The 25,697-nt window shown below is 38.3% G+C and overlaps 2 protein-coding genes across 6 annotated transcripts in view; both read left to right on the top strand.

The window, feature by feature from the left end:
- Positions 1-3,041: 3,041 nt before the first annotated feature.
- Positions 3,042-7,218, top strand: si:ch211-245h14.1 (uncharacterized protein LOC563420 homolog). Of its 4 annotated transcripts, XM_044377086.1 has the most exons (11): positions 3,095-3,113; positions 3,205-3,279; positions 3,434-3,501; positions 3,729-3,850; positions 4,072-4,132; positions 4,263-4,412; positions 4,632-4,721; positions 4,850-4,876; positions 5,554-5,595; positions 5,780-5,992; positions 6,299-7,218. In XM_044377086.1, the coding sequence occupies exons 3-11, from the start codon at positions 3,441-3,443 to the stop codon at positions 6,619-6,621; spliced, it is 1,089 nt and encodes a 362-aa protein (XP_044233021.1). In that variant the 5' UTR covers positions 3,095-3,113; positions 3,205-3,279; positions 3,434-3,440; the 3' UTR covers positions 6,622-7,218. The 4 variants fall into 4 exon arrangements, with proteins under 4 accessions (XP_044233022.1, XP_044233021.1, XP_044233020.1 ...); XM_044377087.1 differs by lacking the exon at positions 3,205-3,279 and having other exon boundaries at positions 3,042-3,113; XM_044377085.1 differs by lacking the exon at positions 3,095-3,113 and having other exon boundaries at positions 3,120-3,279.
- Positions 7,219-7,651: 433 nt separating this feature from the next.
- The window catches only part of LOC122999849 (A-kinase anchor protein 7-like), a 44,012-nt gene continuing 25,966 nt past the window's right edge, over positions 7,652-25,697 (top strand). Inside the window, exons 1-9 of one of the 2 annotated variants that reach the window (XM_044377160.1) lie at positions 7,652-8,281; positions 8,402-8,669; positions 10,027-10,176; positions 10,456-10,610; positions 11,803-11,939; positions 13,903-14,063; positions 16,799-16,908; positions 18,138-18,184; positions 18,713-18,813. In XM_044377160.1, coding sequence (XP_044233095.1) covers positions 8,111-8,281; positions 8,402-8,669; positions 10,027-10,176; positions 10,456-10,610; positions 11,803-11,939; positions 13,903-14,063; positions 16,799-16,908; positions 18,138-18,184; positions 18,713-18,813 — 1,300 coding nt within the window. In that variant the 5' untranslated portion in view covers positions 7,652-8,110. The remainder of the gene's footprint in view (positions 8,282-8,401; positions 8,670-10,026; positions 10,177-10,455; positions 10,611-11,802; positions 11,940-13,902; positions 14,064-16,798; positions 16,909-18,137; positions 18,185-18,712; positions 18,814-25,697) is intronic. The other variant, XM_044377161.1, reaches the window with a different exon arrangement.

Raw genomic sequence — 25,697 nt, forward strand, 5'->3', positions numbered from 1 at the left:
AAGCATGTTTGATACGATCTCGATAACTGTAAATGAGTCCAGCAAGTAAGTTCAGCGAGAGAGACATCTGTGTGTGTTAACTGTTGGCTCCAACCTAAAATATGCTGATGCAGTGCAGACTTGGCATGATCAAAAAGTTAGGCCGGAGGCCAAATCAGCCCATAAACTCTCTCTATTAGGATCCCTGCATTTGCTGAATCAAACCGATTCAGACTTCTGATGCCTGATTACCATCTTCTGGCCAAAGTTTGCCACTGCTTGTAAAAATAGTGAAGATCAGCTTGGCAACTGTATCCATGGTTAAGTAACCCCTCTTTATTTATGTATTCATATGCTTATTTATTCATTCATTTTCAGTGTGTTTCTTTGCACAACGGCAGATAAGCCCGAAAACACTGAAGATATCAAAAACACTTCAGTTGTGCACATTGCAACTAAAGCTTTAATCTCTCTATTGACATAATTAATGTTTGTGTTCTGTTCAAAGATGCCACTGAAGAGGCTTCAAAGCCTGAATCTACTATCAGAGCCATCCCAGGCACACTGTTAAGCTGTTGAAAGAGTAGTTTCCACTGTCTCAAACAGTCTTTGCATGTCATTACATAGAGAGCGCCACGTTACGCAGTCAGATCCTCACTGAACTGTCTTTTATTCCGCCATCATACATGAGGACGACTAAGCAGAGCCACCAGGAGCCGTCTCGCCCCCCGTGGAAACGCACAAGGCAGTCTGACGCAGGAGAGAAAAAAACACTTCACCTGCTGTCAGTTTCTGCCAAAAGGAGAAGAGGCTCAGCTTCCAGCACCTGTAGACACACTAGTGAATGACATTGGACACAACAGACAAACTCACAGCAACCTTTGTTTCAAGGCGCCTCTTAATTTTTTCTGCTCACTGCACTGAGTCTACAAAAGCTCTTCTGTAAAGGAAAGAACTTTCTCTAAAGCCAGACTGAACTACCTTGTTATTAGTGTCACTTGTTCTGAGAGGCCCAAAGCTTCTGGTAGGACTGTAGCTGTCCAAACCTGCAGACAAGCAAGTGAGAGAGTGAGATAAATAAAAAAGAAATGGAGCCTGTGGAGCAAAACAATGTGCTTAAATTGCATCTTTTAACCTTAGGCTTTATTTATTACGGGCATTTAATCTCATAGTTTGCTGTGCATCATGGTGTTCATGATTTTTATCTTGATCTTACTGCTACAGACAAAGAAATGTTAACATGTACTGAAAAAAATAATGTAATGTCATTGTAATCAGATGGTATCAAATGAAGAAGCACCTCAACCACATCAAATTTATGCCGGTAGCCTTGGAGCTCTTAACTAGTTGAAGGAGGAGGACTGCATGCCTTGTGATGTTTGGAAATGTATAAAAAGTATTCCTGTTTGGCCCCTGATGAAGGCACAAGTCGAAATGTTAGGCTTTGATTCAGCACGATGCTACTTAAATGAAGAAGTTGATGAAACGAACAAGTGTGTGTGCGGTCCTCCTCCTTCAGCGATGTAATCAGATGGCCCCAAAAAGTGTTTTGTTTTGTTTTGAAACATCTGAATTTTCTGTTTTAATGATAATGATATAGTGCGCATAATAATAGTTGTAGTTGTAGTGAGCTTCGATGATACCCAGTCATATCCTCTTATCCTTATCCTCACTTAAAAAGCAGCAGAGGAGAGTTTAATGAGTCGAGAAATCAGGCTGACCCTAGAGGAGACTGTCCTTTTCTCGGAGACAAAAACACATTCATATACAGCACTCCAAATTAATATCTTCGAAATACTAGACGCCTTTCTATTTTTTCTATTTGTTATGGCTATGCATGCAACACCAGAAATATTATTTGATTTTTGTCCTGGTTATTTCAGATGATGATATAGTTTTTAGGATTGTGTTGTGCTGTGTCCTATTGCTTCCAATACATACAGAACAGAGAATATAATCTTATCCATGGCTACAAATTACTGTATTACTGTATTGAGCAGGTTAAGGTGCTGCAACGTGGTAATAAAAAGCTGTCCAGTGCTGCCCCCTGTTGGCCTCACTGTATACACAGACATGCTTTCCCCATGCTGTTCCCTCATTATTCTGCTTCTTACTGAAGCATGATGCCACTTTAGTGACAAGGCACCACTACAGTGACAAAGCACTGTTCTAATTAACAGCAGCCTGGAGGACAGACGGACTGGACTGAACTAAGTGGGAACATTTTTTTTTTGCTCAATCTGACATGAGAAAACACTACAGTCCTTGTGTGATTGAGCAAGGCATTTACTTTACTTCATTCCCCACTCCCAGTTAAAATCCAGAGGTGATCATGAAGAAATGACTGGTCAACACTCAAAATTGACTATAAATAAATTGACTTGACTTGAATTGACTAAACTAAAGCTGCTGTGTAGCTCCTACATGTGAATGTCAATGATGCAGTCTGCCCTTTATCTGGGATAAATCAAATTGGACACAGATGATAAGCATCACATACTGCAACTCACTGTGAATCATTTGGATGTTGATCTAACGTTTATGGAACCAACACATGTAACATATGCTGATAAATATATTGTATACGTTACGATCAAAATTGCTATCCAACTTGTCGAGTCATTTGACATCCTTAGTTGAGCTCAGAGCTAATTACCATGACAACAGATGGCTTTAAAGGTTCCTCATACAAACTCTGCACTGGGGAAGACTGGTTTCCAGTACCATTTACACCTTAATACTGAAATGAACTGCAACACAGCTTAAAGTTAGAGTGACTTGTTCCTCTGAGGAACTTTAAATCTTATTGTCATCCTGACTGTGTATATGTAACCTGTTGTCAGGTCTGTCTTGCAAAAAAAAAGATTTGATCTCAATGCGATTTCCTGAATAAATAGAAATTATTAATAATTAAATACTTAACAATATATATCAATAGCTTTTTTCTTTTAGCATATAGGAATTACTGTAGTTTATTCAAATTATGGTAAATATATTAAATGAAAAACTGTGAATGTCAGTACCATTATAAATGGTTTATTGGGGGCGTAACGCCGTTACGTTACACCGTGTCGTCACGGCGTAACGGCGTAATGCCCTTTTTTTAGAGTTTCACTTTCTATTATCTGCAAACGGTGAGTGGTTTTACATTTGCGAACGTATAACCTAGCTGTAAAGTTTAAAATACGATCTGAAACAATCGTATTTTCCCTGTTTAATTAACAGCTGAGTCAATAAATGTACCTGCTGTGACGGCTGATAATCGTCAATAATCTATCAAGGCATTCGATCAGTTTAAAGGTCTGTCTTTCTCCTTCTTCTTTCTTGTTCTTTCAGGCCCAGCTTGTTTACACAACAGAGAACAATCATGCTTAGTACTGTGTGTAAAAGAGAAATATAGAAATTCATGCGATCCCATCTGCCTTTTTCTGTTTTTATGTGTGTTTTTCTTCAGGTCAATCATGTCAGTTTTATTGAAGGAAATAAAACGCATCAGTCGAGAAGCAGCCTCAGTATTGGAGGGTAAGTGTGATTGACGCACATTGTACACAAAACATGAACACCCCTTCCGTTGGGTCATTATACAAGCACAGACATGAGGGGTCTTTTCTGGACACAAACCAAGAAACTGTCTCACTGCTAGAAAATGATCCTGTGATGCACTGAATTTGCATTTTGCTGTATTATAATCAGCCAGGAAGTCCCAGGTGCTTGCTTTAACACAACACACACCTGTGCTGTACTTGCAGAGGCAGGTTTTCACACTGACTCAGAGATCCAGTCACTGACCAGAGAAGACCTGCATGAGCTGTTTCCTGGATATAAGAAACTCAAACTGAGAAAAAACATCTTTGAAATAATACACAAACAGGTGAGTTACAGAAGCTGACGTGTAAATCTCATTAGAGTGAGATTTAGATTAAGAGACCTAGAATGCATCAAGAAATAATGACATGAAAAGAGAACTGTATGTGTTTGCTCATTGTTGTTTGTGTGCTTGATAAACATGAAAAAACAGTAGAAAAATAAAGTTACTATGAATTATATGATGTAAAAATAAAGTGAGGTGATTCCATAAATGTTTTGTTTCAGAAGCGAACTGATGTCCTCCTAAAAGAACTGAAGGATTTCATCCCTCATGACTCTTTGAGAGGTACATACAGCCTCATAGCAGTCACTTTCACTTATTTGACCGCTTTCGCTTTCTTATTTTTTTTGCAGATGTGTAATTGTACTTTACTCAGTTGTCCAAATTCACACTCAACCTGATTTTCTCTCTCCAGCTGCTTTAAATAGTAATGGGGTCCTGGTTGATTACCTCCCTATCCTGAAGGAGATGAAGACCCAACTGGAAAATGTCCAGAACTTCCTAGAAGCTCATATTGGTCTACTGGAGGAATTCACCAAAAATCAAAACCAGAAACCAGACAATGGTTAAAATGATTAATTATTAAAATCATTTATAATTATTAACATGAGCAAATGGCAACTCGATCAGACAATTTTAGAGTTAGTAGTACTCAATCTTATTGATTAAAGCTGATTTGAAGCTTATGAATTTAGGAATATCCTACATATAGATCTGGTTTTCAAAAGGGTGATTTATTTAAGATTTGGGATCAATAAGTGCATTATTTTATCTTATGTGACAGGCTCTTTGGGGGATATAAGTACCTCAAGTAGCAGTGGTCCTGTGGTGCCCTTTTGTCGCCAAACTATGGGCCCTCCAACAGGAGCCCAAGGTAAGTCTTGCACTCTTTAAATCTCACTTTAAGAATGTATTATTACTCAAATTCCAGGTCTCATTTGCAGTTTTTATTATATACTATAGGGCACCAGTAATTGCATCATGTCATTTTATGTTTTGCAGGCACAGATACTTCACAAGGAGCACAAGGTAAATCTATTTTTCTTTCTTATAATGAAATATGAAATTTGTTCATGTATCACTGTGAAATTAGTTGTTAATGGTTCCAACAGCAGCCCCATTAATATGCTTCATTTAGTGGCTGAATTTGCTCTCATAATATAGTAGTAGTGAGAAGAACCCAGTTTTACTGAAATACCTTCCATCCTGTAAAGTGAAACATAGATAAAGAGATCACAGTATCATTTGGAGTATTGTATTTAAATAGAAATGATTCTGTCTCTGACTATTGAAACGGTAAACGGTAGAACATACTATTAATGGTAGAGATGCACTGATACTGATATTGAATATTGGTCCGATACTGACTCAGATAGCTGGATTGGGTATCAGTGACAATGGGCTGATCTGGTATCCGATACCATTATTTTAATAAATAACAATTCAGTGAATTTATATCTATGTATTTTATTTGTCACATTTTGTTTTACAAAGTTAGGAAATCAATGTTTAAGTCAAGTCTGCTATTGCCTTACACATAAAAGAAAGATCCCAGCTCTTCCACACAGTGAGGCATACAGCTTATTATTGGATGAGTACTCGGTATCAGCCGATACCCAAAGCCCAGGTATCGGTATCTGTATCAGGACTTAAAAAAACAGATTGGTGCCTCCCTAATTAACGGTAAATGCCGTCTTTCTCATTAGGAGAGTGCTTTACCTTGATTTCTCCACAGGACTATCAGGAAGGTGAGTGTATGATTATTAGACAGTCAGCAGTGCTCTTTTTTCTTTTTAAAACATTATTTAAAAAGCTATATTATTATTTTCTCAATTTATAGGAACTGCATAGCTTTTTTGAGATTCATTTTACTCAACTGTCAGGCACTCTGAATTCTTGTCAGTGTATAACTCTGTGTCATTTGCACAACAGATTTTCCTTCTGTAGCCAAAGTGATGTACCAGAAGATCGTCAGTGGGAAAAACTTTGATGCTGACGCACAGTTGCTGGACAAAGTGAAGGCTCAAGATCCATATGGGGTTCAGCTTGTTGAAAGCGATCAGGACAGCAAGATCATAATTGTCTTCTGTACAATCAGTTCACGAGTTGGAACAGATGTGGACACAGCCATGTCTAAGGTTAAAGGTAAGGGAACATTTTTTTGAAGTGGAGATTGCTTGTACTTATTTTCATTTTGTGTGCTTACAAGATTTTATCCGACTTTTAAAATCAGTTTTATCAACATGTTAATGTATCAGCAAAAGAGAATCTAATGGTATTTAAAATATAACAATGCATACATCTTTTGATTATCTTTTGTGGTCTCAACAGCAGGGTCAGACAATTTCACTCCAGTCTGAATCTTACAATTTTAAGTTAAAACATTCCCATCATTGAGTATCGTCTTCTGAACTCTCTCTCATACTTCTTCTTCTCTTTTGGTATCCATAGATAATAAACCTGTCATCCTGGTGTTGATGCACCACTCACATGAGGCCAAGAACATATCTCCTAGAACATCTCCTGAATATCCTCAAGTTGTGTTGAAGGTCAGCGTTTTCTTCCATGATACTGTGCATGGATTACTGAAGTGTCATCAGAACGATGACGCTGCCTCTCTGATACAAAACAAATTACTTAAGTACAGCATTCAGGGAAGGAAGGACACCCGTGGAAATGCTCTGGGTGGTGGTGGTCGTGACAGTGGTGCGACTGCTTCAGCAACTGATAGTGGTGGCAATTTTATATTCAGTTTTTTAACTGGCAGAAAGTAGAATTGGCAGTGTTGGTGGTTATGGTGTTATCATTACAGTTATCACAAGTAAAATAATCTGTAATGGGTTGTATAAACAGCAAGAATTTAAATATATATATATATATGTACAGCAACAAAATTGATTGATTTATAGGTAAGGCACGTGAACTTCATGTACAGCACATTTCACATTTGCTTAACAGATAGTTCTCTGCATGTTTACTGATGTTGAATTTGTAATGTTAACTTCATGTATTTTATGTGTGGCTTTTTACATGTAACCAGTCAGCACCTTGTATAAAACTGTGTAATAATATCAGTCAGCTTTTACTGTTTCTTAGTTTAAATTTCTATATAATAAGATTTGAATATACCGTAAGTGATTGAAGAGTTCAAAGGCTACAAAGCTTTGTGTATTGATCAGTAAATAAATATGGATGACTAATACATGACTTTCAGGTTGGCGAATAGCACATATATATTTTTTGTTGCTCTGAAGCATTTATGAGCATTTTTGCTTTAGCCACTTAGATTTTAAGTTATTGTCTCGGAATGTGTATAAGATGCGATGACTAATAAAAGGGATACTTTCAATAAACTTAATGTGTGAGTGTAATCACAGTGTCTGTGCTTATTTAGTCTTTCATATAATTTTTTAACTGAATTGCATCACATATCGTATATGACCGAAAGACATGAACCTTGCTCATGTATCTACATAAGAATGGGGTTGATCAAAATTCACTTTGATTCTATCATGAATCACTCAGAAATGAACTGTATTTTAGCACACCAGTGTTTAATATCTAGTACTTCAAGGGCCGACAATTCCTACACAACTTGGGTCTAAATATACACAGTAGTCTTTGACATACAATAAATGTTAAAAGTATGTAAATAATCCATTATAGCGGGGGACTCCAACATATTTATTACAATAGCATATTTAATTCATTAACATATAAAAGTTTTCAATATATAAAGTCAAGTGCCATGTACTTTTAATTTGAAAAAAGAGAGCCTTTGCGCTGAAAACCCAGGCCGGAAGTACGACATTGTTTACAAACAGACGCTACTTCCGGTCGGGCGATAATCCAAAGAAGAGCGTGAAAATAAGTGTTATTTTCCGCTATTTATTTGACTTTTTTACTGAATAAGAATACCACAAATGAGCTTTCTCCTCCAACAGAAAATGACAAGTTATCAAAATGTATATTTCCTCTAGTTTAGCGAATTAGCAGCCAGTTTGCTAACAGTTAGCTAACTTAGCTCAACAGATGTTCGGCAGCATGGCTGATTGATTCATTTCAACAGGTGTTATTAGCGACAAGGTAGCAGAGTCTACAAGTTTAACATAACTGTAACTGTTCTTACAGTAGTTGTAGGCTATTATTTTCTTGCTGTATGAGCTATAGTTAGCTGTAGTGCCCATTCGAGTAACATTAGCCAGCTTTTAACGTCAACTGTACGTTAGCAAAACTCTGTCACACTTGTGTTACTTGTGTGTCATGCTCCTCGGTCGCGTTCTGCTGAACCTCAGATCGACGTGTTCAAGAAGTATTTGTTTCCAGAAGTTTTTTGCCGGTTATGAACGATCAAATTGGCTGCATCAAATTCATTTTAGTTACTATCATAACGTCAACGCGTTTAATCCATCTGCACACCGCATCAGTCTGAAGGTAATAACTGAAATGTCTTGAAATGAAAACAAGAAACCCGTATGCCATCCTCACTGCAATTAACAAAAATATAATATAATGATGGTTGTGTCCTGGTTGTACAATTTCTCTCGTGTGTAGGCTACAGCACAGCCCTGTCTGCATCAAGTAACCGTGAGTGACATGCAGCCTGCCAGTATCTCCTATGACAAAGAGACCACTGCTGTTGCAACAGATGATGACGATGATGATGACGAGGGTGGTGGTGGTAATGAGGATGTGGTTGGACAGGAGAGGGGTGTAGAAGTTGAGGAGTTGAAGAGGGTAATCATGACCCCAGACCAGGTGGATGCAGTCAGCATGGAGGTCCAGCCAGAGGTGAAAGACCCTGGATCCTCCACGCTGTCAGGTGAGTTGGACTGACTGCCTGAGATAATAACTGGGTTTGTTGAAAATGTCATAAAGTACTCGCTGAACACGACTGATTGGGTACACTCGAAAAAAAACAATTGACATAGAAACACTCTGTGCTGGATGGATGGAGACACAATTTAAAATTTGCACATGAATTGGCACATGCCAAACAAAACTTCAGGTGTTCCAACATCACAATGAACAGTAGAGGATGATGAACGCACCTTTAACGTGGCTTGGCATGATGGAAAATCAAATGAAAACAGAATTGTACTCTCTTTGCCAATACTTACATGATGGCCAAAGACAACTTTAATAATGTATTCATGCACCTTAACAGATAGTGGTTTAAAATGTGTTGCTTTACCTAATTGGATTTGTATAAAATCCTCTACCGTGGTATATGTAAATGTAAATAAATAAACGCAGCCTGTATACAGTGTATTGATGCACATGTCAGTCCACTATTGGGTCTGTAATATTCATAGACAGCCTGAAATGTTCAACAATAACTCTTTTAATCAATTAGACACAAGCTACAGTAGAAATTCACCACATTTAAATTAATAACACAAAAGGTAAAAATCACTGCAGTCAGAGATTGTGTCTTCAACATTTTTGGGACAAAGTGGTGAAATTTTAAGTATTATAAGGTGTGATACTATAGATTAATGCCAAACAATAGGCCTTTTTCCACAGAGGACATTTTGACTTGTCATAGTAGGAAAAGCACATTAACGATCCTCTACCGTGGTATATGTAAATGTATATCATAACATTTATTTGTATTATAATATAGTACATTTTCTGGAAAATCATTTGAAACTATTAATGAATAAACAAGCAAACATGAATGTTTTTTTTTCTTATGCAGCATATTAAATATCTGAAAAAAGTCATCATAGTGATGAAAAAATAATTAAAAGTCCAATATGACCATAAAGCAGTCCTGTTCATTGATGTCAACATTCCCCACAATGGTGTAATACACTCACAGATATTAAAGTTCAACCATTTTCTGAAAGCATCATGTGGCGTGTCTTTCTCTAAATTCAATTAAATTCAGACTTTATTAAGGACACAGCTCATAGGGGGTTCATCGAATACTGCACTAAATATACAGAACACTGTGTTTGTAGTCGTCTACCTATTTGGTGAACGTGACATTCAGTATAATATGGGATTGTCCTCTGAGCTGTACAGAAGAAGTTTTACTGTGGTACTGGATAATGTCCATCTGCTGTGCATTTACCGCCACATGTGTAAGTGCTCTCCTTTTGTGAGTTTTTGTATTCATGTTCATGTGTGTCGGTTGTATCATGATTTAAAGTCTTATGTTCAAACTTCCACAGGATCAAGTGAGAAAAAGACAAAGAGGAAGACGAGGAAGGAGAAGAGGAAGCTGATGAAGAAAAACCTCAAGTCAACTGAAACTTCGGACGTTTTAATGTCAGAGCTTCCGTTTGCTCTAACCAGCCCCACTGCATGGAAGGAGCTAGGATGTATGTTCATTCTTACTACTCTTCTTTCATCAATTACAAGTTGTTGTTTTTTTTAACCTAGTGGCTGACAGACTGGCCAGCCGCCTGTAATATTTACTGTCATATGCTCAAGGAGTGTGCAGTAAATTTATCTCTCTGACTTACAGTTAACCAGCTTGAGGCTGAAAGTGCATTTTCAGAGAGACAGGGACAGTAATTTGAAGTATCAGGGTCAATTCAGTGAATCTCTCTTAGGTGGATTTGTCATTAATTTATTGTATGTTTGCCCTTTCTCTCTAGTCCCCAGCCAAGAATCAACCCAGAAGAAGAGAAAGAGGAAGAGAGGAGACAGTGGAGGGCCAGCGGACAGTGAGGAAGATGCAGAAAAGAAGAAAAAAAAGAAGAAGAGCCAGCGACCCAACTACTTTGTCTCCATCCCTATCACTAACACGCAGGTAAGGAATCATTGTTCTGTTCACTAATAGTGTACTTATAGGCTCATGCTGTTTTTTTTTCTTTTCTTTTGCACATTTTACCACATTTACTACAAATTGCAGATACTTTTATTGCTTACCATTTGCCAAAACCACCGATTTTTAGATTTTTTTGAAATTGTCAAACTGACATTTTGTCACCTCCCAAATTGCAACATTCTTGTCATAAGTTGCTACCAAGTTCACAATCACATTTATTTTCATGACATTCATGTTGGGTCATTATTTGATATTCCAACAACATAGCTTGTGAATGCAGCGATCTTTGGAAGTAATCCCCGATGTCTCAAAATGTCACAGTAACATCAGTCATACTTTATTACCTTGCAATGATGCAATTTTGAAAAAAAAGATACATAGCTGACTATATGTTCGCATTGTTCTACTGTAAATGAGTGTAAACCAATGGCTGCGCAAAAAGTTGGCAATATATGCCTTTGGATAGTATTTGGCTGCAAAGAAAATTGACTATTTGTAGTAAACTGGCTAAGCTATACAGAAATACTGGTATGATATTTAAATAAAAGGTGGGATCACTTCTGATAATTTCTTTTAATAAGAAGAGAATACTTATTCTTTTGTGATGTTAATAAAATAAATCCTTGTTTTTTTTATATTGCCACCACTTTCTGCTGTGTATGACCCAGAAACTGATGGATGTAGACCTTGTTGTCTCCTCTTGAGTTTAAAATAACAGAGAAGATGAGAGCACGCATTGGGACTTGAATATATCCTCTCCTGACTGTTGATGAGTCCAGTGTTTGACAGTTGGTCACAGTCAGTGAAGCACAATCTTCACTGGGAAAAAGTCTCCTAAGGAAAAAAAAGTTCAAGATTCAATTACCAGACAGCTGATGACACTGAAATCTTACAGCTTATTGACCAAAAAGCTCCTCTGAACGGGAATTGATTTACCACGGTCATCATCTATTGACGCTTTATCTGTTGAACTGCAGAAGCTGCCCCGATTGTCTCCTCCTTTTGATCTTTTCCCCTCCACCTCCTTTCCTCTTCTCATCCATACCGAGTTAGTTCTTGCAAGGAGAGGTGAAGGATGAGAGGGAACCAGCAGTTACCGCATGTGGACAGCTTCTCCCCTTGTTGTAATAACTCACTGCTGCTGATGATTGAAAGCAAATGTGTCCAATGACAGATCAGCTCAGCTGTGACTGAGGTCCAAGAGGCGGTGCTTCAGCAGGAACCCCAATTGGCCAAAGCCATGATCCCTGTTCCGACTCTCCACATCACGCTATTTGTCACTCATCTCGCCAATCAGGAGCAAGTTGACCTGTGAGTGGATGCACATGCCCACATACGCACAAACATACAAACAAACGCAGCCTGTTTACAGCGTATTGATGCACATGTCAGTCCACTATTGGTTCTGTAATATTCATAGACAGCCTGAAATGTTCAACAATAACTCTTTTAATCAATTAAACACAAGCTACAGTAGAAATTCACCACATTTAAATTAATAACACAAAAGGTAAAAATCACTGCAGTCAGAGATTGTGTCTTCAACATTTTTGGGACAAAGTGGTGAAATTTTAAGTATTACAAGGTGTGATACTATAGATTAATGCCAAACAATAGGCTTTTTTCCACAGAAGACATTTTGACTTGTCATAGTAGGAAAAGCACCGGTGTTATGAGTAACATTAACAATGACTCTGTTATGCACAATAACTGGACCCTGAAACTGGCTCACCTAAATGGAATGCAGATATCAGTAGTTTTATGATTTAAACAGGTGCTTTTCATGCTATCAAAAGTCAAAATGTCTAAAAATCACAAGCTAGGTCACAATATCATACTGTCACAATACTTTGTCCATCATAGCAGTAGCATTACAGCAGAGGTCATTCTGTGACAAGAGGAAAATGTATCCTGTATTTGGCCAAATTCTGCTTTTTTTTTTTTTTTTCTTTAAAAAGCAGTATTTGTGAAAAACTGAAAACTCATTGAGGACAGACAGCTGACAAGAAACAAGCTGAGATGAAAAAGCGTGTACCAAATTTCATAGAATTTGAGCCACGAAACACACGACGACAACATGAATACATTTCATTATTAATTGTCAAACAGCCCGTTACCTGGTTGAGCTGCCGGGAAGCAGAAAAGTTCAAATGTTCAAACAGAATGTATCGCGCTGTTTCTAGTGCATCAATAAAATTGGTTGCAAAAGACCATATTACAATATAAATTTAATGTAATATTGATTTTATCCCTCAAAGTAAAGTCATCCATTATGTGGATGCAGATGTATATTGATTAACACTCAGACCTGTACTGTACATTATTTTTCTCCAGTGTCTGCTGTGTAATCTGTGATTTAGGATAAAATAGAATAAAATCTCTCCTTTCTCCTGACTTTTCAATCACTCTCCCAGAATATAACACAGATGCTACATCTATAATACTGCACTTAAATCAAACGAAGCTCCACTCAAGTTTGTTTACGTCACAATAACATTTTTCTCACGTCGCCCCCTTCATTCTCATTGTCATGCTTTGTATTATTGCAACATCAGCAGTTAGATAGCTAATCAAAGTCTTGTTGCTTGTGTTTGTTGCAGTAGTGAATACACACTAAAGTTAGTGCTTGGAGACAGGGATGCTGTGTTTTGCAGTGACTAATTACCAGCTTCTGTCTTATCTCTTCCTCTCAGCGCTTCCAGGAAGACTGGGAGATGGGTCTATAAATTTTTTAGGTTTAGATTCCAATAATAAGCCTTAGAAACACAGTTGTTGTTTTTTCAGGGAGGCTGGATTTTTATAGAGAGTGCTTATTATATCCCCTAATAATCAGAATAAGAATGAAAATGCCTGATTTTGACAGGTCGATCAGAATAAACTTGCTCATTCTGAAATAAATCTCGTTGTTTAAACCTTTTGCAGTCTGCCAAATACTTCCAATTGATATTATTTTAGGTAAACTGTAAGAAAACATTGGGTGCTATAATGTAGTGCAAAAAAATCACATTTCAAAATTTGAAGTTATCACTCCAACATTTCATCAGAAAGTGGTAGAAATGACCAGGGCTTTCAGATTTCATTGACTTAACCCAATAAGACATACAGCTCTGGAATGTGCGAGCCATTTCATGTGATGATACTAATGCTTAATCTACACCCAAGTAGAAGATTGTGTCATAGTAATCACTAGATTCTGTCGTTATGTAACACGAGAGAGAGGATTAAGTTGTGAATTGGCGTATTTGTGCATATTCATGTGTATATTTCCTTTCAGGGCGGCAACCGTGCTCTCCCAGGTCGAGCCGTCATTGGCTGAGCTGCTGGGTGGGCGGGATCTGGTGCTGCCCTTCTCAGGGATCAGTCATTTCAGGAAGGAGGTGGTGTTTGTTGGGCTGGCCCCTGGACAACACAGACACACACTGGACAGCCTGGCAGGTCAGTAACAGCATTTAACTTTCCACACTCCTTGTCATCTTTTTTTTTTTCCCCCCTCTTATGTCCTCCTTTTGTCCATCTGTCACTGTATAGATTGACTTACAGTTTGTTTTTATGACGTTACTAGAGGATAAATGACATTACAGGATGTTAATGTGATACCTGTCTATCTGTGTCCATGTGGAGGGAGGTCTGAACTTGGTGGGGGGGGGGGGGGGAGACTTTTTTTTTTTTGAGGAGACTTGCATCTGGTTGGAGGATTTGCTGCCTTTCTTAAGGTCACTTTAACAGGGTGGAAGCTTGCTGTCGTGGGGGCTTTGCTGGAGGAGGTCACAGATTAGACAGCTTTAGGCGATCGCACGGTATATTGCAGGGGTTGTTATTGGTAAGCTAGCTCTCACACTCTCACATTTAAAGTTCATAGGTGGTCTAATCAGGATTTTTGTCCCCAAGTGATCCAAGGAGCAGGTTAAAACAGAGCAATTTTAGAAAAAAAACACGGTGGTGGTGGTGAAATTTGGCTAAACTAGGCTGGTTAATTGAAAATAAAACACAGTAAGTATGTTAAGTGTGCAAATGTATGTAAGCTGCAGCTGTTGAATAGTCAACCACCTGCAGTGATCTGGCATTCAGTGCAACCACATCCTATTTCTTCATCCAGCCTAAGTGGATTTGGTTAAATAATATGGTATTTGTGTTCTTTTCATTCTCTTTCTTTCATTTCTGTTCTACTCACCACAGCATGAGTGTTTATGCATCTGTGTATTTAGATGAGTGCGTGTGATATGTCTGTATTTGTTTTCTTAGATTTTTGTTCCTTTGTGTCTGTGTTCATGTGTATGCAGAAGCATTTGCGTGCATGTTTTTTTTTTTTTTTGTGTTGTGCCTTTGGCAGCAACATTAAGCCAACATTTCTAAGAGGATTCTAGCTCCATTGCTCTTGCAACACGCACACACGCACACAGAGTAAATGAGCTCACATTCACTTAATGAAGTCCATTTTCATTCTAAAATATCAGCTAAATCTGAAATACGCAGCAACGGTTTTGTGCTCACACGCAGGACACAACAGGAAATGTTTAATATGTAATTCACTCCAGTTGAAATGGATTGAGGTGTGTTTTGTTTTGTTTCTAGCTCTAATATATATTAAATTGTCTGAACATACAATATAGGAAGAATCATGTTTTAGATTCAGCTCAGCAAAATGCTTTATTTGGCAAATTAGTGATGATCAAGCTCAAACATTCCCCAGAAAGATTGATTTCTATTGATAGAGACAGTTTTGTTCAAGTTCTTATTTAATCTCGACAGTGATCTCTGACAGTAGTTAGACTTTAAAATGGCAAAAATGTAAATATATCAAACCAATCAAATCAAACAGCAGGATTTCTGAGCACCTCTCTGAGCTGTTAATGAAAGGCAACCAATCAAACTGTCAAACACCCTGGAAGGTCAGAGTGTGTTAGTTGGGTTCTTGTTATGTCCATGAAATAAATAAAACACACTTGTACATATATGATTCAAACTGGCTGTCAGTTGTCATAACAAAACAACATCATAATAGAGGCCTTAAAGGGAGAAATGTCTCTGCATAAAGACAACACTGGGAGCCTTCATTATGCTGTTATCTATGCCTAGATAATGACATTTTTAATTAAAGTGATAGTGCCTGTTAAAGTATCTCTTAAATATGTGTAGATGGCTTGCTATGACAAATCTATCCTATGTAATAAATAAATAAATAAAAATGAGGGGCCTCCCAAAATGAATTATTGATGATTCACATATGCACAACCATAGTTAACTTCAATATCATTGCTTCACTTTATGTAAATGTGTTGTTCTTTTAATGTATTACCTTACTTTATACAACAAATGCCAGTGTTATCATTTATTTGAGTGTTTTTTTAATCTGGAGTGTGTGTTTTTTGACAGGAAATGTTTTGAAAATAAGGAACAATAATAGCTTTGGGTGTAAAAATTCATTATTTTATATTAGTTCCACAACCAAAATGCTTCACCTTGTATGTAGATGTAGACTTGAGCTCCTGTAAGGCCTCGGATGGAACTGCTGTTGTTGCAGGAAGCGGACCATTTTCACAAGTTTTTATTTTTACAAAGAGCATTCAGAAGAATCGTACCAAGTCTCAATTTTTCGAACTCATATTTCTGACATGATAAATGAAACAGCGACAAGAAAGGACAACAGAGGAGACCGTCCATATTGTTGTTATTGTTAGAAGAGCAAAATAGGAAATAACAGGAAGTCAGACTCTCCTATCCTCTTGTCTGCTCTCTCCACCGCTGTTATTGATTATATACTAACCTTTCTCTCCCCGATGAGCTCCTCCTCTAAAAATACCGCTGTGGTTTCCCTCTAAACCTCATCAGTTCGTGTGTGTGTGTGTGTGTGTGTGTGTGTGTCTGCCCTTGCAGGTTGCCTATGTGTTTATGCCCTTGTATCTGAGTGGTCAAATGATTCATGGGCTAAAAAGCTTTTTTTTATTTCCATCCCCTGACACACATTCTCAGCCACAGCCATCTGCGTCTGCACTATTTATGTCCTTTGTTATGCTTTTTACAGAAATCTGTGAAGGAAAGTTGAGATGATTCAGCGGGAAGAAATTTATAGAGTACTTTTGTTTTGCTTTACAGTTTACAGTTAGCTCTGTGGTTGAGTCATGTGTTAACACTAAAATTAGACTAAAACTTTATGTGTGTGTGTGTTGCAGAGTTGTTGCGCAGCCGTTTTGTGGAGCAGGGTCTTCTGCAAGGAGACCATCGTGGGTTCGAACCCCACCTCACCATCATGAAGCTGTCCAGAGCAAAACTAAGATCTCAGGTGTGCAGATATACACGTATTACACACACACACACACACATTTTCAATAATGTACCATATGTATTGTGTATACTTATTATTTGTCCAATATATTTCTTACTGACAGTATTTAACTGATTTAATGAACGTGATGATTAAAAAAAAGTTCTAGTAGTATATATGAATTAGCAACAGAATTAAAGTCTTGCATTTTTAAGAAACATTTTATTAATTTAACGTAAGTAAGTCAGGAAATCCAAGCCCATTAAGCTCTTAAATTTGTACTAAAACAGAAGCTGTTGACTGTCAAGGTGCTGCAGAGAGCTCTAATGCTCCAGTACAAAAGAAACAGTGTGTGTTTGCACTTCTACACTGGGAAGTATATTAGAAATCAGAAGCATCACCCAGCTTGCACTGTACTTACATACATATGTGTCCAAACAGCTTAGTGGTTTTCACACTGTAGTGACCGTTTATATATTCAGTGATTCCTGTCGTTACATCAGGCTGCACTGACACAACATTTCAGTTTTATCAGACAAAGTCAGAACAGTTTCACTTTCACACCAATTACTGTATGTCAAAGGTATCAAATTATTATCCTTTGCCAAGACATTTTTTTTTTATGCAAAGCTTTCATTAGCCAGCTTTTACAGAACTACCAAACAGCTGCAGCGGTGTTCTTCGGTTTCCAGCTGTCCTTTTCATTCTCCTCATTTTCCTTTCAGTGGCTGCTAAATGTGTCATCCCAATAGTGAGATGCCAAATCATTTCACCAGCCAAAACTACTAGCAGGAATAACATACCAACACCACTACTGCTGTGATATTTTAAAAGACAATTAAATGAGTACTTAACTGTATAGTTCATGATATCAGGCTAAGAGATGGCCATTATATGGTGATGGATTGGGGGGGGGGGGGGAATGTATAAGGGAAAGAGATGAGGAGAAAGGAGACTGGTAGAGGGAGGGAATGGCTGTGAAAAGGATAAAGAAAGAAGTGTTCGGACGAGGGGGAAGGAGAGAAAGATAAGCACAGACGAGCAGTGGTCAGAAGGAGAGACAGGAAGGACAGCATCTTGTTTTCCTTTGACACCTGATGACATCTTATCCTGCCTGGCGCCTGCCGGACGGCACTCTTGTCCTTCTCCGGTCTGTGTGTGTTTATATTTCTGTTTGCTTGTGTCAGGAATGAACGAAAAGTGTATTAAACTTGATTTAAACAGTATTTGGCCTTTGTTTCTCTCAGGGTATAAAGCGTGTGGACCCGGCCCTTTACTCCAGCTATACAAACAGGTAGGTGCTCAGTTTTTCCATATAGAAAAAGATCAGTACTCTATAATTAGTGTAGCACAGCGCTGTATAATATCCTTTCTCCACGCTTCATTCTTAATTAAACTGTAGATGTTATCAAAGCTTCAGGCCAGTAAGTCATAAGATGTAAAGAACCACATCTGATTATAATTAATTTCCCTCTGATAGCAAATGCAGTTCTAACTCTTGGCAAAGAGTCTGACTCACCTCTGCCTTCAAATAGTTCAATAAAACAATCTCATCAATTGTTTGAATGTGTACAGTAACGCTACATTTTGTGATGGCTCTATTTTTGTAGTTTTTAGAGTGAAAATGTGCGCATGGGTCAATTACACAATGCAGCAAAAAGTGGCTAATTTAAACGCTCCTAGCTGTCAAGTGACTAACTACACGATGACTGACATCTGTCATCACTTGCTGCTAGAGGCACCATCACTCTCCTCTCTGACACTCCCTCACTGTCTCTTTTTTTTTCTTTTTTTTTTCTTTCTTTCTCACTGAAATACTTAGGTTTTTTGGAGACCAAAAGGTGGAGCGAGTGGATCTTTGTTCCATGCTGAAAAAGAAGCAACAAGACGGATATTACCACACAGAGACTTCACTACAGCTCGGTTAGTACGCACACACAAACAGAGACATACTTTGTGTGTGTGCGCTATGTATCTGGCTGTCAAGTGCAACATTGAACCACCTGAGGGGGCTGTTTGCTCACACACAGGAGAGTTAGTTTCTCCAGCTAGTTGCTGTCCATAGATGTAGCAGTTGGGCAACATTTGCTGGCACCAGATTATTTTTACGGGATAATAAATTGGTACATTTTTTATTTATTTACTTTATTTTTCATCTCTCGGGCACATGTGGTTGTGTCTCAGAGGTAGAGCGGGTTGTCCACTAATCAGAAGATCGGTGGTTCGACCCCCTGTCCGCATGTCGAAGTGTCCTTGGGCAAGACACTGAACCCCAAATTGCTCCTGGAAGCTGTGCATGTGAATGAGCATCAGAAACTCTTCCTGATGAGCAGGTTGGCACCTTGCATGGCAGCCTCTGCCACCAGTGTATGAATGTGTATGAATGGGTGAACGTTGGCATGAAGTGTAAAGCGCTTTGAGTGGTCGGAAGACTAGAGAGGCGCTATATGAATGTGCATTTCCAGTCCATTTACCATCAATTTGCCCTTTATCTCAGCTAATTAATCTGGGTGAGAGTTATTTGCTGTTGTGCTGGTGGTGAGACTTAGGGGTCCTTTTTTTTTTTTTTTTTTTACAATTTTATCTAAAACAATTAAACTTCCTGTGCTTAGCAGAATCTAAAAGAGAGCCAAACCGGCCTGATCAAACACCATGGGGATGCTGAAGAGCTCCTTTCTATTTCCATTACAGCCCAGTTTAGACATTATCACCCTGCCAGCTCTTTCAAAACTCGGCACTGTAGTGAAACAGCAACTGAATGAATGCAGTGCTGATGGGCCTCGAGACGTTGCAGTATGTGGTTAAAAGGTTTAGCAGTTGAGGTGCAGAGATGCAGCGGGACAAGAATCTCCTGATGTGTAGAAGTGGAGGATGGAGGAAATAGCTCACTTCTTTTTAAAATTTGATGAAGAGCATGTACATATATATTCAGTCTCTACTCTGAGACGCATAAAATGTGATCAGATCAGTATGTTGCAGCATGCATTGTGCTTGTAAATGGCTTTTTTCATTGTAGTTTATGTTACTGTGTAGCTCCACATGAACTTGAGATGGTGCTGTTGACCACAGCGGGACTTGGGATGCAGCCAGACGAGCAGCATCTTTTGGGCTTCTAGTGTCTAGAAAACGCTGGGAGCTTATAACAAACAGCCAACAGAGGATTTATCTCTACAAGAAAACAGGAGGATCATTTTCTGAATATAACGGTTTTGCGTGTCCACAGATAAAACAACTTGTCAGAATCAATTGTCACACAGCTTTTCATGCGGTGTGGCTTTAGCAGAAACAACGGAGCGCACGAGGATTTTAAACGCAACAAGTGGCGAGGCTTTGCGACCGTTGTGAGCCAAGATCGATTGGCAGCCATAATGGCAAATGCAGTGCTGCCTCCTGTTTCCTAATGACAGATGTCTGAAAGAGATTTAAAAATCAATGTTTGTAATATAATTTAATCATTGAAACAGCTTGGTTTTAAGAGGCACGCAGAGGAAAAAGACCTAGGTAGAGTTCTGGAGGAAAGAGGGATGTGTTGCTGATTTCACAGGGTGTTTAGATAAAAGTCGACCCATTTAGATTGGAGGCAGAAGTTGCGGCTTTTGCAGGGTCTGCTTTTGCAGGAGGTTTTCAAAAACACATTTGAAAACAGGAACTGTATGGTCCATATCAAATGAAGTGTAAAATCCTCGCTTTGAACTAATAGCTAGCGTGGCCTGTGGTCACATTCAAAACAGTACTCTGGTGATCAACAACCCTGTATGTCAACAGAAAAACCAAAACAGTCATTTATTTTTTTTCATGTGTATACATTTTAGGCATTTTAGGTAAAAAAATTTTTTTATTTTAAAACAGCTGTGTCAAAGGAAAATGTGAATCCTAATGCAATGAAAACACTGTGTGATCTGCAGTGATGTGCTGTTATATGAATGGTTTTAAAGTTTTATTCACAAAAACTGATGTATGCAAATTTGTCTCTCAGGCTCACCAGTAGCCAAATATACATGAATAGTTAGTTAGTTATTATGTCATGCACATACAAGTGCCCATCCCACACAGACTTACAAGACACCAAAATACAGTTGCAGTGGTGAAACATTTGTCAAACATAGACAAGAACAAAACTACTTACATTACATTGCGAAGAAAGAACTTTGTCCTCTGTACAAATAAATGCAGCTACGAAAAGGTTCCCTTCCTGAAACACAGCTCACGTTTCTTATAATCATCATCAAATTCATCATAAATTAAGGACATTTTACTAAATATTGTGGCCCTTAAATCATCATGTAATGAGCAATAAAACATAAAATGGACTTCGTCTTCAGTCTCACCTAAATCACATAGCAAACAAAATCTTTTCTCTTCAGGGAGAGCAGTAAACCTGCCTGTTTCTACAGCTAATGGTTACGTACCTGAACGTAACCCTGAACACAGAGATCATTGGGTAAATTCTGCTTCACATGAGGCTCCACACTGTAGTTGTTTTTCATCAGATAATATGTTCTCAATTTAGGTTTGTATCAACAGACCATCTTTCTGTGTACATCAGAAACTCAAGCATACAAAATGAGGATATTACCTCACTAATGATCGGTGTTACCATGGAGCCAGCAGTTTACATCCAAGTATAAGCACATGGAAACGCGCACACATGAATATATACAGTGTTACGGATAGACAGGGACTCCCCGAGTCCCACTGTGAAGTAGCTACACTAATTGCTCTGTGTGCTGGTGTCAGTGTGTGTGTGTGTGTGTGTGTGTGTGTGTGTGTGTGTGTGTTGTGGGCTGTCAGCGTGAGTGAAACTAGGCTGTCACAATGTTTTGTGGATCACTGGGCTGTCTGTGAGAGACAAAGAGCGACAGTGTGTGTGTGGGAGTGAGAGACAGAGCAAAGGGATGTTTACCTCACACTTCTCATCATCAAAAAGCCTGTGTTTTTTTGTCAAGTGTTTTTCCACAACAATACACATTTTAAAATGCGTCAAAGGTAAAGCTGAACACTCTGTCTGATATTATAGCGCAACATCTACACCAGAGTGTTGCAGTGTGGAAGGTTATAATGCTTGCTGTCTGTGAGTGAGAGTTAAGAGTCTGTCACCCTCAAGCTTAGAGCGTATATAATATTACAAGCAGTAAAAGAAGACTATGTAAATCTAAAAGAAGGAATAACACCTAAATATAGGGGCAATAAAAACACCCTTGCTCAAATCAATACACTCTGGTATAACCAGTAGTTTTTAGTGGCTAATATTTGCAGCTTTAGATGAACTTTAGCTAAATATACCTGTGTAACTGAGCTGCTTTTATTGTGCTACTACATTTTAACATGTTCCAGATAAACATTTCACGGTGTTATCACAAAATTAAAGAAGTAAACACACTGTGATCCCCTTTGACCTGCTGTAAGACAGGTTATGTAATGTTGTTGGTTTTAAAGCAACTGAATCAAATTAATCTTAGGAAATGAAGTGAAATTCAATCTGCCATTATCCTGTTAATGCCTCTTGCAGCCACTATTCAGTTACATAGTCTCAATGTAGATAAACTTCTCTTTTAGCCTTGAAGTCCAGCTGAAATCGCATTTCGTCATCTTTTTTTTAAATCAAAAATAACATCAATGTGTTTTTTAAATGTAATGTCAAAAGTTTTTTTCTTATTAAAACGAGAAAAAAAACAGGTCTTTGGTGAAATGTCAGTAATGCACCTTTTCATCCCAGCATCTTGAGGTGTGTGTCTGTGTTTGATTGACAGCAGCTGGCAGACTGAGCTGCAGCAGGGGATCTAGAGGCAAAGTAAACAATCTTGTGCTGTAGCTCGCATGCCATGGGCAGACAGCGTGTCGTTAGCAGTGGCATTAAAGAATAAAGATCATACCAGCATCTAAAAGGACCAAAGTGACATTTTCAGGTAAAACATGCTGTTTAATATGCAAGCCTATCTAGCCTGCAAACTTACTTTAGCAGGCACTTTTCCCCAAAGAGTGTTAGTTCAGTGGCTCGTTCAACAAGCTACAGCACAGGACAAGATGTGTGTTCATGTTTCTAAGTTAGATGAGAAGGAAACTTCAGCAGGATACTAATGTGGGTTGTTCAGAGTCTGCAAACATTGTTAAAGATGAGGTAATTTGATTGGCTGTATGGAGACAAGTTATCTATCCCCATATAAGGAGGACTAAGTGTATTCTGATAGATTAAGGCAAAGACGAGGATGCCACTATGAAACTATAAAATATAAAAATAATACTGAATTTCTTAATTTCTGAACAAAATGATCCTCAAAATCACCATCAAGACACACTACAAGAAATAAGTTTTGAAAAACAGGTAATTTCAATGAGAAGTTTAGATAGTCTTCATGGGGTTTTTCTTCGAGCCAGCACTCAGTATCTTTTAGAGGAGTGGCAGTTTAAGGCACACGGCCACCTGTGTTGAACTAAGACCTAAACATGTTTCATCAGTTAAATGAACTAGTATTTACAACACAAAAAAGACAGCATGACAAGAAACTTGTAGTGCCAGATGTTCTGCACAAGTCGCCTGCTATGGATGTGGATAAGTCGGGTGACAGTAACTGATCATTATTAAAGGAAAATTCTGCTTTATTCGAACCTAAAGGCATGTAGTTCCTGTGTTTACTTTCGTTCAGACTCACAAACAAACTTCATGCAGAAATCATGTTTATTTCTAAAGCAGTAGGAGGCTGACAGAGGTTTCCCTGATAACCGTCACTATGCACAAGGCCTCATTTGACCCAATCTGACCCTCTGGATTCTCGATAACGGAGCTGCAGAGAGAAAAGTTAGTAGGACATATAGAGTCACAACCGCCACTTTTATGGGAAATACATCAGGTTCAAATAAACCGGAATTTTCCTTTAATATCACGACTGAGTATACCAAGAAACTAGCATAGATTCTTTCCAAAGCATACATTAGTTCTTAGATTGATGAATGCTTTTTTCCCTATTTTTCCATAAAGCATTTAAACGCACCAATAAGAAAGAACTTTTAAAAGAGTCTCTTCTTTCAGGGACTCATGCAGCGATAGTAAAACTTTGACAAGAATGAGAGAAAAATTGTTGTGTGGTGAAGAAAACGTCAAGTCAATTTTTTTGCAGCGTGCCAGCATGAATGGAAAAAAGCAGCAGTGAAGGTAGGAAATTTATCAATCTAAAAACATATGGTTTAACTATGGCCGGCATCTGTACTACAGCTGTAAATCTCTATTATATAAAGCAATGAGAGATTGGGTGGAATCAGGCTCTTTGTAGGAAACTGAGCCAGCACAAAGCAGTCTCATTGCTCTGTGTAGACGGCGATGCAGTGGGGAATAAAGAATTCAGATTCAATTAAGAGAAAACTGCTAATAACATGAATAATTAAAATTACAATCGTTATTTCATTCTGTTTATTTTCAATAAAGTCTGGTAGCTAAATTGCTTATAAAATATTAAATAAGCATCATTGTTTTGCTTAGAATATATTTAAAGTGGTCGGTTGGTATATCTCTTCTACATAATACCACTGAGTTGAATACCGCTGCTTTACATGATATTATCCTATCAAGCTGTATTAAGAGAAAGCGATGGCAACTGTTTAAACGGATTCATGTCAGGTTTATCTCACTCTGCATCCCCGTTACTCACAGGGTGCCACCGAGACTCAGTGTGCTTTTTCTGTTAGTCCACCGAGGTCAGTTTCTGATTGTGTGTGTGTGCATATATATATATGTGTGTGTGTGTGTGTGTGTGTGTGTGTGTGTGTGTGTGTTAATCCCATAATCCACAGTACAACATAATCCACAACAGAGCCTGTGATACACAACCCAGTAGGATGTGTTTGTATGCGGGGAAGGGGGAGGTAGCCAGGATATACGGAACAAATGGGAATAGGATTATTTTCATTAGCGATTAGTTTGCCAATTATTTTCTAGATCAATCGGTTCATTGTTTAGTTAATGAAATGTCAAAAAATAGTGAAAAAATATCATCACAATTTCCCAAACGCAACACGTACAGTACCCTCATTCTGCACGGTGAAGCTCAAACATTTCACCGACAAATTGTTCGAGCTCATAAATTAGGATTATTTTATCACGTCATTCTCTGCCCTGCTTTAAAATCTTTCTTTTTTTCTGTCCTCTGGGCTAAATACTAAAGACGAAAGGCAACAATATTATGATGGCCTGTCCACTTCCCTTTGGACTGATGGCAAAAGTAGGTCGCTGGTAAACACACTCAAGTCTCATCTCATTCTCTCTCCACAGACTGCTCTGTTGGAAATGGAGATAATAATAGAAGTGTGTGTGAGAGATAGATAATGGGTCCATGCTGTGGTGACAAGTCTCCTCGTCACTCGTCACCTCACCTCAGAAGGTTCTTGTTGGGAAAATTTTGAAGGATGAAATTTATACTGGACCCCTTTCAGTTAGCCTTAAATGTTGTTTTCCAGTGAAGAGCGAGTTTGCAGCAAGTGTCGACAGACCAAAAGAGTTTAGAGTGAAGTTCCAAAATGTCAAGGCTTTAGAAACACATCCTTAACTGTTTGTGCTCTCACACACACAAACAAATTGTCAGTGTGACATTTCCAGTCGACCTGTAAAGTGGTGATAATACTCTCTCAGTAGACTGATAGGTAAAGCTCCTGTCATGCCCTGTTGGTATTTACAGTAGAACACAGTCAAACCCACAGATACACATACAGAATCACATGCAGGCATAAATACTTGAATACAGCAACTCACAGACATAAACATACGCCAACACAAATGCGCTCAAACGGTGTGCACACATGGACAGATGAAGACGGTT

The sequence above is a fragment of the Thunnus albacares genome, chromosome 16 (assembly GCF_914725855.1).
Source record: "Thunnus albacares chromosome 16, fThuAlb1.1, whole genome shotgun sequence".
Classification (NCBI taxonomy): Eukaryota; Metazoa; Chordata; class Actinopteri; order Scombriformes; family Scombridae; genus Thunnus; species Thunnus albacares.

Bases quoted from the DNA above. Each gene is read 5' to 3' on its own strand.
- si:ch211-245h14.1 (XM_044377087.1), top strand. From the start codon at position 3,441: ATGTCAGTTTTATTGAAGGAAATAAAACGCATCAGTCGAGAAGCAGCC. The intron at 3,851-4,071 runs GTGAGTTACAGA...GTTTTGTTTCAG, and splicing joins TTGAAATAATACACAAACAG to AAGCGAACTGATGTCCTCCT. The intron at 4,722-4,849 runs GTAAGTCTTGCA...TATGTTTTGCAG, and splicing joins CCCTCCAACAGGAGCCCAAG to GCACAGATACTTCACAAGGA.